Genomic DNA, 18,543 nt, shown 5'->3' on the forward strand with positions numbered 1-18,543 from the left:
AGCAAAAGAAAAGGGAAAGCTGAGGTGTTATCCAAATAGTTTCTAACCTTGGTGTGGCCAAGCAGGTGTTCATCATCAAGTACTATCATATGGTGGTCCTCATCCTACAGAGCACCACTAAAATCCTTGAGCCTAACAATCTTAACCCACCTTTGCCTCTACTTTCTCAGGTGATTGTAAATCTGTTGGGTGCTCACATTGACCCCAGCAAACTCAGAGACCATGTGTGCAACCTACCTAACATGTACCTCTTTGAACCCTTTGTCAGTTTTGACCCCCTGCCCCACCAAATCATGGAACCTCCTTAGCATGAACCCAGACTGGACAGGAGTCCAGTGCATAGGGCCATTGGGCTGAGGGGCTGCTGGATTACCATCAGCAGTAGCAACTACCCCACCCTGTTCCACCACACTATCCTCACCACCAATGTTAACAACCTGGTCAAGCATATTGTCCATTTCCTATCCACCACCAGCATAACATTGAACAAACCAGTGCGTAAGGAAAACAAATTGCATGATATGAAATACAAGTTCAATAGATCAAATAGGCAGAAAAGGAATAGGTACTACATCATTGCAAAGAGCCATAGGTCTTAGTTAAAATACAAGTTCCATCAATGCTACTAAACAGTACACACACCATGCCACTACACCCTAGAATTCCCCCTGTTTTGCCACATCTGTGCAGCCCATGCCTCCCTCTATTGTGCCCAGGTACCATTGTCAGGGACATGATTTGGCTATGAGGCATTGTCATTGATGTTAGGAGTCCATGTGGATTTAGCAGGTACATGCTCATCCTGCCCATGCCTAAGGATCCAATTGTGAAGAATACAACAGGCAAGAACAAGTTTAACTTGGGTCTTGTATGGGTGGAAAGGCTTATTGTCCAATATCCTGAATCTATTCTTTAGAGCCCCAAAAGCCCTCTCAACTGTTACTCTAAGAGACGAATGCCTTTAAAAAGCTCTCTTTGATTTTGAGGTCGGTTTGAACCAAACTCCCTCAAATGGTACCTTGTGGAACGAAATGGTGGCAAGAAACCAGGCCTCACTGCATATCCAGCATCGACAAGATAGAATTTGTCTAGAAATTAGCAGATAGGGATATGTTTTAGTAGTTTTATTTAGGATTAAGCAAAGTGTCAATGGTTTTTTGTGGTTTGGATGATACCTGGTGGCACTTTAAGGCCATTAGCTCTTTCAAGAGCATCAGACAAGATAAGAGCATCATGTGCAGATCCCTCCCAACCAACAAGCACATAGGTGAACCTGAGGTCAAAGTCCACGACTACCAACACATTTTGTGTGATGGTGTGCTTCCTGCCTCTAAAGGCAGCTTGCATCTTCACAGGCACTCTAGCTAAGACATGAGTACCATCAATTGCTCCTATGCAGTCCTAAATCAACAAAACATAAGTGCAAGTGAACATTGACACTAAACTGATAATGAATGAGACCTATGTATGACAAGTTATGGATACCAACCTTGAAATAGGGGTACCACCTTCTGCTCCCAAGGATCCTAGGATGGACATTGGTAGCAGGAGGGACATTCAATTCATTCCTCATCTCTCCTACTGCATATAACACCTTCTGGAAGAACCTACTAATTGTCTCTGCGGACCTCCTGAAGGTGAGGTCAACCACCCTAAACCTCTCATTGTGACCAACAACATGCAAGAACATGGCTACTTGTTCTTCAACAGATGCATGCATGCTATTAGTGATAAGCTCTCTACTATGGAAAAGGTCACAAAGTTGGAAAAAAAGGGGCCCTCTTCATTCTAAGAAGGTTGACACAGTGCACATCATCAGATTCATAGATGTATCTAAGGTTGTTCATCCTCTGTTTGTCTCTTTCAGCCATGGGACCATAGGTGACTGAGCGCGAATCTTCAACTCTCCTCCTAAACCATATGAAAAAACAAGCAGCCACTGCAACAACCACAGCAGCGGCAGCCCTGCGCCTAGCTTCAAAGGCCATGTCTACCAACAGGATGGAGGGCAACATTAGAAAGGGAGCAGGCAACATGGGTGTGTATTGTTTAGCAAGCAAAAAATCAGACAAAATGAACTATGAAAGACGCGGCTGCCACACCAAAGGGTGCTCCTCCAGCGTATATTATTATACAATCAACATCACTGACCTCTAGGCACTTTGCTCAGTATGTACAACAAAATAGACATCAACATGTACAAGATCTACATAAAACATGAGGTATACACCAAATACGAAGCATCATGTACAAATCTGAGCTAGGAACAGGTAAATCAGGTATAGCATCGCACAGATCTGAGGATGTCAAACCAAGAACACTAATTTCTTGGCATTGCAAGCAAAATCCATAGACAAATCAACAAAATCGACATTAAAGAAGGAGGAGGGAAAGAGCGCAGATGGCATATACCGTCGAAGCGCCGGAGGACTGAGAGAAATCTGCCGGCGGTGGTCGCCTCGGTAGGGCTACCAAGGTCGAGGGGGAGCTAGAGGGGAGTTCGCACCAGAGCTATGGCGGAAGGAGAGACGAAGAGTGAGGGCGGTAACCCTAGCCGCGACCCGCGCGCGTGCTTTATCGTCTGAACGGCCTCATCTCCCGCGCTCTCCGAAAAGGTTCCCGCCAAGCACCGAGCGAGCCTGCACCGAGAGAGAAGTGGGGGTCGAGAATACGGCGCCGTCCGGGGTGGAGGAGGGCATCTGCACGAGAGGAAGCAGGAGAAAAGTACGAGTAGGGCAACCAAACACAGGCGAAATGCACCAAAGGGTGCGAGATGGGCCATATGACGGCTCGGTTCGAGCAACCAATCATGCCCTAACTACAGAGGAATTGGTCCCGTGGTGTCCAGTACAAGGATCTCTAGACAGCCATGACCTTTGTAGTTGATGGACGACTGATGGGGTGAATGGAAGATGGGTCCCACAATCCTCAGGTGAATGGGTCAAAGCGACGTACGAGCAGCGGTGACATGCATTTCCCGACGCGAGATCGACGTGCCAAGGCCTTGTTTAAATCTAAGCGTAAAGTTTTAGGGCGTCACGTCGGGTGTTACATGTGGTGTTGTATGGAATGTTCGGATACTAATAAAAAAAATAAATTACAGAATCCGTCAGTAATCTGCGAGACGAATTTATTAAGCCTAATTAATCCGTCATTAGCACATGTGTTGCTGTAGTACCACATTGTCAAATCATTGACTAGTTAGGTTTAAAAAATTCGTCTCGCAAATTAGTCGCAAACTGTGTAATTAGTTATTTTTTGTCTATATTTAATACTACATGTATGTGTCCAAACATTCAATAGGATGGGGAGTAAACTTTAGGAGAAGGAACTAAACACGGCCTTAGTTAGGTTTAACTAGTTCAATCGTTTCCGTGCTTCACTGTTCCTATCTAGCAATAGCAAGCTCGCGGCCGGATTGGAGCTAGCAGCAGATCGAGAAGGGAGAACGGAAGAATCATGGCGCTGTCCCGGAAGGCGTGGATCGCCGCCGGCCTGGGTGCTCGGCTGCTCATGATCGCCTTCCTGGCCATGACCGTGCAGCTCACGAGGGCCAACCACACCAGGCTCAGCTACGAGGACGACTTCAACAAGCTCCAGAGCTACACGTGCGTGCATATATGCCCCTTCAACCTAAGTTATATATGATGTAGTTTACCTGTATATGTATATATGATCGATGTCCAAATTAACCCAAGTTATTATGTGAAGGTACATATGGCGGCGGCGGCGGTGATCGGGACGGCCACCAGCGTGCTGCAGCTCCCCGTCGCCTTCTACCTCCTTTGCAAGAGCAAGCGCGTGGCAACGTCGTCATCCAGCAGCGCCCTCATCTTTGACATAAGCTTGTGCGCTGACGTGGTACGCAGGGCACGTTGCTCCTTATGTAATTATGCGTAGGTCGATTTGGCTGGTGGTACACATGCTGATGCTGCTGCGCCCATGCATGCATGCATGCAGGTGGTGACCGTCCTGCTGGCCAGCGGCGTCCGGCGCGGGGTTCGGCGCCACGGACGACGTCCTGCGGTACGTCCACCACGTGAGATGGGACGATACCAGAACAAAGGACGATCTCATCGACTACTACAACAAGGCGACCGTCCCCGTGGTCTTCCTCCTCGTCGGGATGGTGCTGTCCATGGCCGCCACTGTTGTCTCCGCCAGTCTCTGGGCCCGCCCGACTAACGACGACGCCTGAGTGGCCTCTCTGGCAATCGATCTATCGCCCGTCCAGTCCAAGATCGTTCCAGCGAACTCACTTCGTGTTTCCATTACCTACACAACATTTTCAAAATGCAATATGGAGATATATATCAGAAAGACTTGTCTGATATTTTTTTAGATGCGCCGTGTTGTGAGATTTCCAGTTTGTGATTACATATTATATTATCATATCAAACGCTACAACAGTTGTAAGAACATATATATGGCCAAACAGCTAGGCACAAGCACTGAGTGTATCAGCTAGGATGAAAGTTCAGGGAGACCGAAAGTTCATCTTCAACCTCCAGCCTCTCCTCCTCAAAGCAACCATGAAAAAAATTCTTAGAGGAGCTCTAGGGGCTGCATGGGATCAACGGCGGTAGGGAGCTTGAGCCCCCCCCCCCCCCCCGCCCCCCCCCACCCCACCCCACCGCTAGATCCGTCCCTGGGCACGATGGACCAACACTAGCCCGACCCTAAAAAGCACGGCCCTGGCACAGTTTGGCACGACGGGTATAGTGCTACAGTCAGTACGGGCATGGGTCAGACCGTCGAGTCCACTGACAGTTCGCGCACACCATTTTTCACAAGAGCTATTGGGATGGCGTGAAGCCGACCGTTAGGTCTGGTCGGTCTAATGTCGGGCTGGCAGTCAGACCGCCAAGTCACCAAAGGCTCGAGTTGGAGCCCAAAATAGCTAGTTTTGAATCCCCCTCTATAAACAGAGGGGTGGCCGTGGGATTGGACTCTCATGGCACTTTGGGAAGCCTATACACTTGAAGAGAGCCCCATTTCTCCTCTCCTCATACACTTCATGTGAGCCCCATTTCTGATCGATTTTGATATATGGAACGTCGAAATCCGAGTTCGTATGCGAAAACTAGATCAGTTTTAAGAACGGACTCCGAATTAGAGGACAAAACGGGAACAATGTGCGCAAAATTGGTCACGGCAGCAAGGATTTGATGGAAACAGTGAAGACAAGTGTAACAAATAAGATGACGTGGACTAGAGTTTGATGAATACAAAGGAAACTCAACAAGACTTGGAGATGTTCACGGATTATGATGAAAAACAAAGGAGAAAACACAAACTGGACTTAAACGATCTAAAACTAGCAACAAGAACTTGACCTAGGGCACAAACTCAACAACGCGAAACAGAGACGAAATTGCACGGCACAATGAGGCTATAGGACAGGGAATATGTGACGATGTTTTTTTTTGGCTTTTTATGGACTATAGGAAATGCAAAAACAGTAACAATCTAAAGGGGAAAACAAAGTTATACATAACGGGCAACAAGGTCTCTGATACCACTTGATGTAGACTAGGCCCGATCTTCCGATAGGTATGATAGCGTCGATTGGTGGAGACTCGACGTTCACGATCTAGGCTTCGAACCAAGACTGATTCGGACCCCCGCAACCGTTACACCACTGCTCCGCTGGTTATCAACCACGCGAACGCGATTGACCTCGCCGAGAAGGCTTTCCTGCAAGCGAATCGAGAACACAAGCAAGAACGGGATGAACGTAATCTGAAATTGTAAATAAATACGAGGCTTATGAAAATAAGAAGAAGTTTAAGTCTTTATTCGAAAGGACTAATCGTCACAGGCGAACAAGATCAAGAACTAGGGCCCTGTTTCACAGCAAGCGGCCTTGGCGGCGATAGTTGCAGCAAAACGACGTCTGTTTCACGAGGAAATCAATAACTAAACAAAACACAAACCCTAAGGAGAGCGACGGCTGGTATTTATAGAGTCTTGGGCGTCACCCCCCCTGGACGCGCCCCCTAATGGGCCCAAACACGATACACGGTCCAACGGACCAAAAGACGGCATCGCAGCACCCTGATAGATTCTGGACGCTGACTTATTTCGACGATTCCCGTTGATTCCGAAGGTCTTTTGACGTGGAACCACTTGGATTGGCTTCCTTATCAAATTAGCTTTCCAACCATATGTGGATCATCGAAAACGGAGTCCGGATACGTCCTGGGTGACCAGTTTAAGGCAGACTGATCCTGGAACCCGAGACAGACTCGAACTTGAATTGTTTTGGGCCTCCACCTCGAGGACTCGAACCGAATTAGCCCCGGACCTCCTTCTTGACCTGGACACCCTTGCTGGCCTCCTACCCCTCCATACCATGTGCCAAACATGGTCATATGCATGGGTGTCATATCCTCATCAATTAGTTATGATATCCGGGAGTCACTATCCACTACACCATAACCTTAAAACAACGACTGTTTTGGAGTTGCTAAAGGGCCTATACAGCGACGGACAGTCAATTGCTAAATGTTATAGCGACGGACCCTGCTGTTGTTACTAAAGGCATTGTGAAAGCAATTGCCAGTATATTAGCATTGTTAAAGTGCTAACCAAAGCATACAATGAAACTTAGCACAAGCGTTTAGGATTTGAGCGCCATTCTAGGGTTAATATTGCTTTCGTGGTGTACGTATTCGTGAATCACAATACTTGCTGTAAGGTTGTATCATCATCCACCACATAAGCAAAAGAAGCCTTTGTCGATTTACCAGATTTTGACAATTTCTTTTTCTTTCCCCGAAACAAAATGAGTGAAGAATTGTACAACACCACATCTGTGATATAATAGCAGCATATAGCTGATTACACTAGCAATAGCATATATTTGTACATGAAATTCACATGTATTGGAGCCATACGTGACCTATGAAAATAGATCCTACTAGGTGCTACCAAGTTTGAGGCTCAAAAAAAAAAATTCCCCAAAAAAAAGAGGATGAACTTAGGAACCCAAAAATAGATCCTGCACATCGAATGTTATTTTCCATCCATTGCACATGGAACCCCGCCCCCCCAAAAAAAGGACGAACTCAGGGAACTGTGGCTAGTTTACCTTCAGAACAACGGCATACAACCTGGGCGCATTGGGTGGCGGGGTGGCAGCGGCGGCCATACATCTTGGGCGTCTGGACGCCGATGTGACGGCGACGGGCGGCCAGGCGACCAGTGGGTGCGGATGTCCCGGGACTAGCGGAGGTCTGGGGGCGGGCGGGGGCCGGGGGCCAGTCGATCGGCGGGGACAGACGGGTGGTGGGGACGGACGACCTAGCGGGGACGGGCGGGTGGTGAGCGTCGGCCGGGCAGGCCGGCGGTGGGGGTGGGGGTCGGCGGCGTGCGGAGGCGGCTCATGGAGGCGCAGCGGGAGCAGAGAACAGAGAGGCACGTCTGTTTGGTTCTGGTAGGGTTGGTGTGGTGACTTAGGGTTTACTTCTAAGTTTTGGGCCAAAATTTCGCGGAAGCAAGCTAAAAAGATGGCGCCACTAGATAGTAAAATTTAACAATGGACAACGCAAAAGCTAAATAACTATAGCGACGGACCATCTATTGAAGTATTCAGTATTAGCAACTGATGGTGCGAGAGAAATCTTTAGCGACTAACCATTCAACAGTAATTGTTAACTTTTAGCAACTAACGTCAGACGGTATTTTGGTGTTGTGTTGTAGTGATCATGGATTACCGTCCAAGCAATAAATCTATTGCCCGTAAATTGCTTGCCGCTAAACTCTGTTAGATACTTATGTTGTTCAAGCAACCTTCTTGTATAACCATTTCACATTAAGATAGGTAATCAGATGGGATGGATGATTGTGGAAGGTAAACATACAAAATTTTACTCCAAAAGTACTCTCATGTAATCAGGATTGTTAGCACATTTTGAATACTCCAAAATACATTTTAAATAACCATGTCTCGTCGCATGCCGTCAACTGATGATCTCGCTCTCTTTTTATCTTGTCTACCCAACTCACCAAGCACACGGGTTTGATCATCATAGCTAGCAGTCACACTGCAGCCCTCTTGATCCACCCACTGGCAACCGTAATAAGATCAACAATATCCAACGGTAACGAGTCACAAATCAACCCAACGGGGATGTGGTATTGGCGGGAAGAGGGAGGTTGAATCACATGCTCAGTGCATTCCAAGCCGACCTGCAGGTTTCTTGCATGCAGGGCGTCCAGGCGGTGATTAACCTGGGAATTGGCAGGTTCATCCTGGAGACTGATGCTCTGATGGTCAAGCAAGCAATGACCTTAGATGCTTTTGACGCGATGACAGAAGGTGGTCTGGTTGAGGAGCTCAAGTTTTTAGTTCGTGTGAAATTTATAGAATTCGAATGTAATTTCTTGAGTAGAGTTGGCAATAGGGCTGCCCACGCTTTGGCTGCCCTGGGTTATGTATGCATTGAAGGGGAGGAACAGATCACAGGTGTTGTCCCTGGAGATGTTCTTGTAATAGTTTCTGACGATCTGTCAGACAAGTAATGAAATTGCCATGGTTAAAAAAAAACAATATCTGCACATAGATAAACACAAGCCGCATACAAGCACAAGTGTACACGACCCAAGATATCAGTCCATGTAACACCACTCACACGAGCGTACCCCCTCCGCCTCCCTCTTTTTTCATGTGTTCCGTTAGTTTTTCTTTTTCTTTCTTTCTCTATTTCTTTTTTCCTCTTTCTTTTCTTTCCTTTCTACTATTTTTCCTTTTTCTTTTCTTTTTTATTTTTTGTTTTGTTCTATTATTCTTGTCATCTTTTATTTTTTTTATTTTCTTTCTTTTTTTCTTTTCTTTTCTTCTATTTCTTTTTTCCTTTCCTTTTTTCACTTTTCTCTTTTGGTGGTCTTTTATTATTCTTTTTGTTTCCTTTTCTATTTTTGTATTTTATTCTTTTTTATTTTGCTTTTTTCTATTTATAATTTTTATGTTTCACTTTTTATGTTATGGACACACGTGATGTTTACATAGTATACATGTTATGTTCTATGTTATATTTTGTGATGTCCGATGAGTAGAAATGTGATGTTCTACGATGTATTTTGTGATATTCAATAAGCATACATTTGATGTTTTAGGATATATTTTGTGATGTTCGGTAGCTTTTTTTTCTTTTACTTGAATCTAATTAATTACTTCACTAATTTTATTATTTTTTTATATTTTCAGGTTGTTTTTGTGATGTTCACGTAGTATACAGATGATGTTTATGCTATATTTTTGCGATGTTCGTGTAGTGTTAATGTGATGTTCTTCGATGTATTTATGATGTTCAGTAGTATATATTGATATTCTAGGATTTTTTTATTTTTTATTTTTTTATTTCATGATATATTTGATGTTCGCGTAGTATATATATGTTGTTCTATGTTTTTTTTTATGTTCGTGTAGTGTTAACGTGATGTTCGACGATTACCTTTAAATACAAGTTTATTATGAGATAAATGTTCATTAAAAAATTATCAAAATGTATCCATGTGGTGTCTTATTTTGAAGAGTTTATTGTAAAGATCACGATGGTGTAATCGAATTTTAATTAGGATACTTAGTTTAGGAGCTATGACTTTGTTTACTCCAAAAAGCATGGAATATGGGAAGATATCAATAATTTTGGCCCAAGAAGACAATTGAATTCGGCCTAATTTGGTAAAGGATGTGAGGGTGGACAGGAGGGGAGGGGGGTTTTGCGGATGTTTCACGTTGGGGGTTCAGCAGCTAGGAGCCCCCACCCGGGGGTACCCACCTTAATATATTATTGCTTAATTAGTGCCTGGCAAAAGTTTTGTTGATTACATTATTTTACGTAGGGCCTAATTGGTTGGGTTCCAAAACTTGCCTAGCCAAAATCTTGGCTAGCCAAAACTTAGGCTTGTCAAAATTAGAACATGCCAAACTTAGGGCAAAAAATGTAGGAATACATTTGGTTGAGTGCTATGACATAGTAGTGAGCACTTTTTTCTCTTATGGGATGGAGGAAATTTCTAGTTATTTTGCCGTGATTTTGGCCATATAAATTGGTGTGCCAATTTTTTAGTAATAAACCAATCAATAGCCAAATTTTATAGTCATGTTTAATTTTGGTCGGGCAAATTTTGGAGCCAACCAATCACAATCAGGCCCTTAATTACATTGCACTTGCAAAGATACCAGCCCAGGAATCCGCAAGATTGGCTTCTCTTTTCGGCAGGCGCAGCTTCCATAGTTTAACTTCCTCCAGGCAGCCTACAAGTAGTTGCATACTTTTTCATTTCTGAATTTTATACAATTCCAACACATGAATTTTTTTATTCCATAAGATTAAGATCCAACCGCCTCCATCATTCTTCTACCTCTAGCTTTTTTCTACCTTTAGATAATCACAAGATCACAGATCCACAGATCACAAATCACATATCACAGAAAATATTTGTTTTCTATGGAAGGACAAATTACAGAGCCGTTGGTTCCATTGCCTGCCCGTTCGTCATGGGTCGTCGCGTCGTGGGGCCCTGGCTAGGCGCGATTCGCATCCTCTCTCTCCCTCTGGGCCTCACTTGACACGACCACGCGCATACCTAGAAGGACATAGACGAACCGAGGACACGGCTTGGCAGATCTAACGGACGCAAACGAACCGAGGCAAAGATCCGGTGGACTAAAAATCTATATGTTTTTTTTTTGCTAAAACGCACGTTTGTTGTATAACATTTCTGTTTACTAAACAAATTTGTACCGTGACTGCATTGTTATAAAAACGACCATACACACGAACACACACCGTGACTGTACTGTTACGAAAGCGACCATCCGAAATGATTAGCTTCAGCTTCGCGTGTATGGCTCCGAAGCCCGAACTCGGGGCGAAATTTCCCTGGAATTTAATTAATTAGTACAAGCGCGTTTCCTCGGAGGATGATGCCGTGTCCGTAGTGTTTGCAGCGCCGGACGGCGTTGGAAACTAAGGATTCCAAAAAATTTTACCCCAAATGTCACATCGAATCTTGCGGCACATGCATGGAGTACTAAATGTAGACGAAAAAAAACTAATTACATAGTTAGGTGAGAAATCGTGAGACGAAACTTTCAAACCTAATTAGTCCATAATTAGATAATAAATAATTATCAAATACAAACGAAAGTGCTACGGTAGCCAAACAAAAAAATTTTGGGAACTCAACGCGCCCTAAGGAAGCAAGCAGGTGCTCAGCTCGAGCTAGCTTCATAGGCCGGCCCCTCTTTCCGTGACAGTTGTAGGCGTCCCCATCGACACGACGATGGGAGCAAAGACCAGCAGCAACGCCCCAACGACCAACGGGTATATATCGCAGCTAGCTAGCTGCTCCTGCATGCTTCCCAGAAACTTACACCTCGGTCGTCGTTCCTTGCACTACAAATACAATACGCAGGCGCGTACTCCATCCATGGTGGCGGTGTCCGTGCGTCGCCGTCCCTAGCGAGCTCGCGGCTAAGGAAAGAGCAGGAAAGGATAGATATAAAATGGCGCTGTCGCGGAAGGCGTGGATCGCCGCCGGCATGGGTGCGCGGCTGCTCATGATCGCCGTCCTGGCCGTGAGCGTGCCGCTCACGGTCCACAACCACACCAAGCGCGATTACGGCGTTGACTACTACAAGCTGCAGAGCTACACGTACGTGCCCTCTGAATCCTCTGATCGCGTAGTGGCTAGCTAGCTTATTAGGTGGTCGATGATGGAGCAAGCTAAAGGATCCTGTGCTCAAACGGTTTCATTTGATTTGACTTTGATTTGTTCCGTGCCCTCGCTGCTGTATGTGCGTGATGTGCGCGTGTGATCGATCTCCAATGAACTGAAGGTACACGGTCGCCGTGGCGGTGATCGCGATGGCCGGCGGCGTGCTGCAGATCCCCGTCGCCGTCTACCTCCTCTGCAAGAGCAAGCGGATGACGCCCAGCTCCCTCATCCTCGACTTCAGCGTGTGCGCCGACGTGGTACATACGCCGCATGTCATCACACGCGTTGCGGCTGTGCTTATTATGCATATATACACACACTGCTAGCTAGCTATCATGCAGGCGTGCGGCGTGTGCGTGATGATCCATCACGTATACATGCATGCAGGTGGTGACCGTCCTGCTGGCCAGCGGCGTCGGTGCGGGGTTCGGCGCCACCAACGACATCTTGCGGTTCGTCCGGAGCCGCTACGTGAGATGGGAGGACAACAGCGTCAAGGACGACCTCGAGGACTACTACAACAAGGCCTTCGTCCCCTTGGTCTTCATCCTCCTCGGGATGGTACTGTCCATGGCCGCCACTGTCGTCTCGGCCAGGCTCCGGGCCCGGGCGACCGACGACGCCGACGCCGACGTCTGAGGCATCTGTCACCAGCTCGGTCGAAGCCAAGATCATCAATTCCGTCCGGTCCCTCCTAACTCAGTTTGTGTTTCCAATTTCCATACCCACACAGCATTTCAGATCAATTCCGCTTGCGCTTGGGGGATTTCAGAATTCAGATCAATAATTCATGGTTCCGATCCGGTCGACCTGGCTCATCTGATGATCGATCTCTTGTATATGCTGTGCCTGTGATGTGAGATTTTCAGTTTGATTATCATTTACCAAACGCTCTACAGCAGTGGGAAGGCCTCCTTCGGCTACCCTCCTGGCAGTCACCCTCTTTTCCATGTATAATTTGTACTATATATATAAATGTCTCTTTTCGATCTATCTATAAGACCGGATCGTCTATCTTGCATGTCTTTTCTAGACCGCACCGGATGATTACATAGGAGAACGAATGCATTTAGCCATTTCATTTGGATTTGGTGCATCTGTGATAGAATTTGGGGAAAAGATATCTTCTTGCTTTAGAGTTTCATCAGAAAAAGGAGAACATATAAGAGTTGGTACAGATTTAACTAATTTGGTGCGCTGCGTGCTCAACTGTGTGTTTTACTACTTTTCAATTTGTTGGTTACTTGCTCTGTAGAACAGGGGCGAATCTATGTGTAACCATTGGGGTCAGCTGACCCCGATAACTTGCCAAAAACTCTTTAAAAATTCTTTCATCCACCAGCAAATTGCTCTTAAAATAGACAATCAACACATCTTTGACCCCGCTGCTTAGTCCTTGACCCCAGTGACACGATATCCTAGATTCGCCCCTGCTGTAGAAGATTGTGCAAATCAAATCATGACGTGGTGAGGTGACAAGGATAAGATGTGTCCTTGTCATCATGTATGATGAGTGATTGTCATGGACCGTAAATCCTTACCGTTGAACTGTTCTTGCTTACGACTAACTGGAGGCGAAGTGGTGATGGTGCCACATGCATCATGATTGTGTATGTGCAGGTGGTCGATGGACTTGGTGGTTGATTGCGATGATGAACGTCAAGCAAAGGTTCATGTCGGTGTATCATGGACGTGAAGGACGACAAGATGGCTTGGACCAAGGGACCAAGGCCAAGAACCACGGGTGATCCACATTCCACATCAAGCACAAGGACGACAAGAGGGCGTGTGGAAGGGATGAAGGCTATGTTGACCGAAGTCAAGGCGGGATCAAGACCAAGTCAAGCGCGGGTCGTGAATCTCTCTTGAACTCTAATCATTTTCTGTACTAGGTTAGCAAGTGCTTATAGAGAGAAAGAGAGAGGAGTAGAGAGAGTTGAGCACCTCTTGCTCTAGTTTCTTCACTTTTTAGTGGGAGGATGAAGGAAGGTGTCTAACCATGTTCTTGTAGATAAATTTGTGATGCAACCCAAACCCATGTCCTCCTTGCTTTAAATCGGAGTCAAATTTGTTCTCTATCCGCTTGTTCTTGTGTTTTCTTTTTCTAGAATTCGTTCTATTTTCGGTGATTTCCGTTCTTCATGTTTGACTGATTTGGGTCAGATTTTTCAAGGCAAAACATTCCATGACATGAGTGAGCAATCCTAGATGTTTCCCCTCCGCAAATTCTTTGGGTTTCTTGAATTTCTAAAATTTGGAAGAAAGCTTCAATTTTCTGGGTGGGACTTGTTAGAAAGGTCTCTCCAGATTGAGTTACGGCTGTGTTCAGAGTTTCGTTACAACCAAATTTGGTTTGACCTGTTTCTGATGAATTTTGGAGAACCTGTGTTGGAAGCCTGCATACTAGTAATGTGCTTCTGGAACATCAGTTTTCAGATGCACAACACCACCAAAGCAGCACCCTTTTAATTTCAGCAACCCATGATTCCTTCACAGCAACAGTACCTACCGATCGTCCTTATGTAATTTTCCTATCTGCTATTGGTTTGATCCTTTGTGGTGAATTTGGGAGCTGTTCAGTCATCAGTCTTGTGTACTGTTCCGAAACTTCTTATGCAGAAGCAGTAATAGCCCGGCTGCTTTGGTTTGTCAGTTCAGCTGGGCCCTTGTTTAGTTCTTTAAAAGTGCACTGTGTAAAAAGAAGATTTCCTGTCACATCAAACTTGCGGTACATGTATGGAGTACTAAATGTAGACGAAATCAAAAACTAATTACACAGTTTGCTTTAACTTTGTGAGACGAATCTTTTGAGCCTAATTAGTCAATGTTTGGACAATAATTCACAAATACAAACAAAATGCTACAGTGATGCCGAACTAAACGCGCCCTGGGATGCGGCGTGCGTGGTTCCTCTGACTGGTTGGCAGATAGCTGCTACTGAGTCTAGACAATAAGTTTGTCGGCAATCCGGTGAAACCAGCAGGCAGCGGCTGCAGCCCTCTTTGTTTTAACTTATCAGCCCGGCTTATCAACCATGGCACAATGTTTTTCTTTCACAACAAAATAGCTACAGCCGGTTTATGAGCCGCAAAAAAACTGACAGCCACAGCCGCAGCCGGCTAGTCAGGCTGGCCTAGCTTTTCCGTTGCGCCATGAAAAGCAGCTTCACACCTGGTAGGCTTCGGCCAGCCTGTTCGTTTGGCTGTGGCTTGTCATAAACGATCGTAAATTTTCAGCCGGAACAGTATTTTTCTCTCACACAAACCAGCCAGCAGTACTTTTTCACGAACCAGCAACGATACGAACCAGCCAACCGAACAGGCTGGATGGGCTGGTCAGATCTGATCATGTTTACTCATCTCCTTTCAGTGTTTCAGTCACCAGTCATCAGGAGTAGCAGGAGTTCAATAGCTGCAACCTCGGCAAACAGCAGTAGCAGGAAAACAGCAGTTGCAGCTGGGCAAATAGGTAAGCAGCACACGTTCACGGTTTTAGCAATCAGATTTGTGAATCCTCATTTCCTTGATACACAAGGATCACTGTTTTATTCTGGTATAGTCAGGTAGTTAATGTTTGTCCTCTCACTTTTGTTTTGTGTAGCTCCTGTAGCTTACTCCCTCCGTCCAAAAATAAGTGATATTTTAACTTCTAGACGTCATGTTTGATCATTCGTCTTATTCAAAAATTTTGTATAAATATCATCTATTTTGTTATCACTTATTTTGTCACTAAAGATACTTTAATAATGATTTATTTATTTTATAATTTATATAAAAATTTTAAATAAGACGAACAGTCGTGACAAGATGTTCACAAGTCAAAAAAAAAAATAGGGTTTGAATGATCATCTGTGATGTCTCTTATCCAGACCCGTAGTGCAATTCAAGCTTGTTTGGTTCCCGGCATAAATTAGAAGAGATCCATGTTATAACCTACAAAATGGCCAATTTCACTGTATCCAGCTATGCAGGTGTCATATATGCAGCTCATGACACAGAGAAACCACTTATGCATCTATCTATAATATAACCAATCACATAACGTGAACTAAACACAATTAATTGCCTACACTTGTCCAAGTTAAGATATCATCTACGTCCTCCGTCTTGAAATACATGGCATCTAAATAACTTTAGGATCAAATAAGAAATCTAGCAAAATATTAAGGGCATGTTTGGTTCCACGAGACTAAAATTTAGTCTCCTATTTTAGTCCCTAAATTGCCAAAAGGGTGACTAAAACCATGACTAAATGGTTTAGTTATTTAGCCCCTTTGGGTTAACTAAAGGGGACTAAAGGGCCAAAAGTTCAGCCCCTACCACTCATTAATGCCCCTCTCGTGAGCCGTTCCCCACCCTGGCGCATGCTCCCCCACCCCGAGCTCCCCCACTACCAATGGCGGCCAGGCGGCGTCCTCCCCACCCCTCTTCGGCTGCCTCCCAGCAACGAGGACACGCGCTTCCTCTCACCCGCATGGTAGCGAGCTCCCTCTCGCATGGCCGTGTGCTCCCTCTGTCCTCCGATGTGCATTTTAGGGGCGTTTTGGTCTTTGTATAGTAGATGTAATGGCCATTAGTCTCTAGATCCAAACAGGTAGGGACTAAAGTTTAGTCAAGTCCAGGGACTAATAGAACCAAATAGGCCCTAACTTGCGTCTCACTAATTAGTCAATTTGGTTGTTAACTTGTTTAATTTCCTAGTAAGGCATAGTTTAAAAATGCATGCATGCATGTCATTATTTTGGCTACCGTTTACAAGAGTTGTTTTGGGCAAGATTAGTGTTTAAAATGCATGCATGAATGCGGATGTACAGTCTGTTCGCTGGGTCGTATTTGGCTTATCAGCCAACGAACGGTATTTTTCTCTCATACCAAACCAGCAAAGAGTACTTTTAGCCATGGCTTATAAGCCAAATCAGTCCAAACGAACAGGGCGATAGTTTAAAAGTCACGCATGTATGGATAAGTTTGCCCAATCCAGAATGCCCTTTTAATTTGGGATAATTTTAAACTTGGCATACCCGTCCTAGAATATAAGGGGTGCAAAGTTCAAATTTTATACCAAAATACAAAGTATTCTAGATCTTCAACCCTCTCTGTCCTCTGTCTTTTGTGACAGAAATATTGAGGTTCTCTTTAAACTTGGCACCATTAAAAACAATCGTCCGATAACTAAGAAAGTAACAACTGAACTACTCCTTCTATTCTAATTAGTGAGGGACAAAGTGATCTTCTGTCAGGCTTCTTATTTTGTCTAAAATTACTTAGCTCTTGTTTAGTTCCACCTCAACTTTTAAAAAGTTGCTACAGTACCTGCCACATCGAATGTTTGCGGCCCGTGCATGGAGCATTAAATGTAGACGGAAAGAAAAACTAATTTGCACAGTTTGGTGGGAAATTGCGAAACGAACGTTTTGAGCCTAATTAGTCCATGTTTGAATACTATTTGCCAAATAAAAACGAACATACTACAGTAACCCCAAAATCCAAATTCCTACAACTAAACAAGGGCTTAGATATTTTGTATTTGAAGATGGAGAGAGAGCATTATCCGATCAATGCTTAGCTTTATGCAGACGACTAATCAGACTCGCATCCAGCCTGGAGACTGGGTGTGCCGTCCATGATGAGATTCTCTGCAGTCATCAGCCAGTCATCGTCCGTCGCTAACTGCAGAGGAATTGGTCCCGTGGCGTCCAGTACAAGGAGCTCTGGACAGCCACGACCTCTGTAGTTGACGGACGACTGATGGGGTGAGTGGAGGATGGGTCCCACGATCCTCAGGCGAATGGGTCAAAGCGACGTACGAGCGGCGGTGACATGCATTACCGACGCGAGATCGACGTGCCAAGCCGCAGAGGAATTGGTCCCGTGGCGTCCAGTACAAGGATCTCTGGACAGCCACGACCTCTGTAGTTGACGGACGACTGATGGGGTGAGTGGAGGATGGGTCCCACGGTCCTCAGGTGAATGGGTCAAAGCGACGTACGAGCGGCGGCAGGCTTCGTTTAATTCTGGGCGTAAAGTTTTAGGTGTGATATCAGGCGTTATGTTAGGTATTATACGAAGTTTTGTATGGGGTGTTTAGATATTAATAGAAAAATAAATTATAGAATTCATCAGTAATCTACGAAATGAATTTATTAAGCCTAATTAATCCGTTATTAGCATATGTGTTATTATAACACCACATTATCAAATCATGGACTAATTAGGTTTAAAAGATTCGTCTCATAGATTAGTCGCAAATTGTACAATTAGTTATTTTTTGTCTATATTTAATACTACATGTATGTGTCTAAATATTCGATAGGATTATGAGTAAACTTTAGGGGGAGGAACTAAACAAGACCTTCGGCATGTTCGCTGATTGGTATCTGGGCTGATTTGGGCTGGCTAGTGCTGGTTTTTTTTTAAGAGGAAAACACTGTTAGCTAGTTAAATAAGCCTGGCTGAAATCAATAAGGCCCCGTTTGGCAGGGCTTCTCCACCGGCTTCAGGAGCCGTTTGGAACCGTTTTCTACCAAACGGGGTAAAGTAAAATAGCTTCACTTGTGAAGCCCCTAAAAACATGCTCTCACAGTGATTTTGGGTGAGATGGAGCCAAAAAAAGTGGCTTCTCCCGGCTCCTCCTCCAGGCCCTTAAATACATGCTCTCACAGGGAAGCCATTTTGCCAAACGGTTTACCAAAACCGCTTCAGCTCCACCGGTGGAACTGTTCGTGGAGCTGAAGCAAAAAAAAAATGGCTTCACTAGTGAAGTGAAGCCCTGCCAAACGGGGCCTTAATAAACAGGGTGCTTAGTTACAAGGTT

General features: G+C 45.0%; 1 protein-coding gene and 2 pseudogenes across 1 annotated transcript; 2 read left to right on the forward strand and 1 right to left on the reverse strand.

Moving 5' to 3' along the window:
• Positions 1–649: 649 nt before the first annotated feature.
• On the reverse strand, positions 650–1,988 carry LOC136532329 (protein ALP1-like; annotated as a pseudogene).
• Positions 1,989–3,383: 1,395 nt separating this feature from the next.
• Positions 3,384–4,230, forward strand: LOC136532331 (CASP-like protein 4D1; annotated as a pseudogene).
• A 7,153-nt stretch (positions 4,231–11,383) lies between these two features.
• LOC136532330 (CASP-like protein 4D1) lies at positions 11,384–13,806 on the forward strand. The gene is made up of 3 exons (XM_066524936.1): positions 11,384–11,667; positions 11,852–11,987; positions 12,118–13,806. The coding sequence occupies exons 1-3, from the start codon at positions 11,519–11,521 to the stop codon at positions 12,367–12,369; spliced, it is 537 nt and encodes a 178-aa protein (XP_066381033.1). The 5' UTR covers positions 11,384–11,518; the 3' UTR covers positions 12,370–13,806.
• Positions 13,807–18,543: the final 4,737 nt, after the last annotated feature.

The sequence above is a fragment of the Miscanthus floridulus genome, unplaced genomic scaffold (genome assembly GCF_019320115.1).
Source record: "Miscanthus floridulus cultivar M001 unplaced genomic scaffold, ASM1932011v1 fs_581_1_2, whole genome shotgun sequence".
Classification (NCBI taxonomy): domain Eukaryota; kingdom Viridiplantae; phylum Streptophyta; class Magnoliopsida; order Poales; family Poaceae; genus Miscanthus; species Miscanthus floridulus.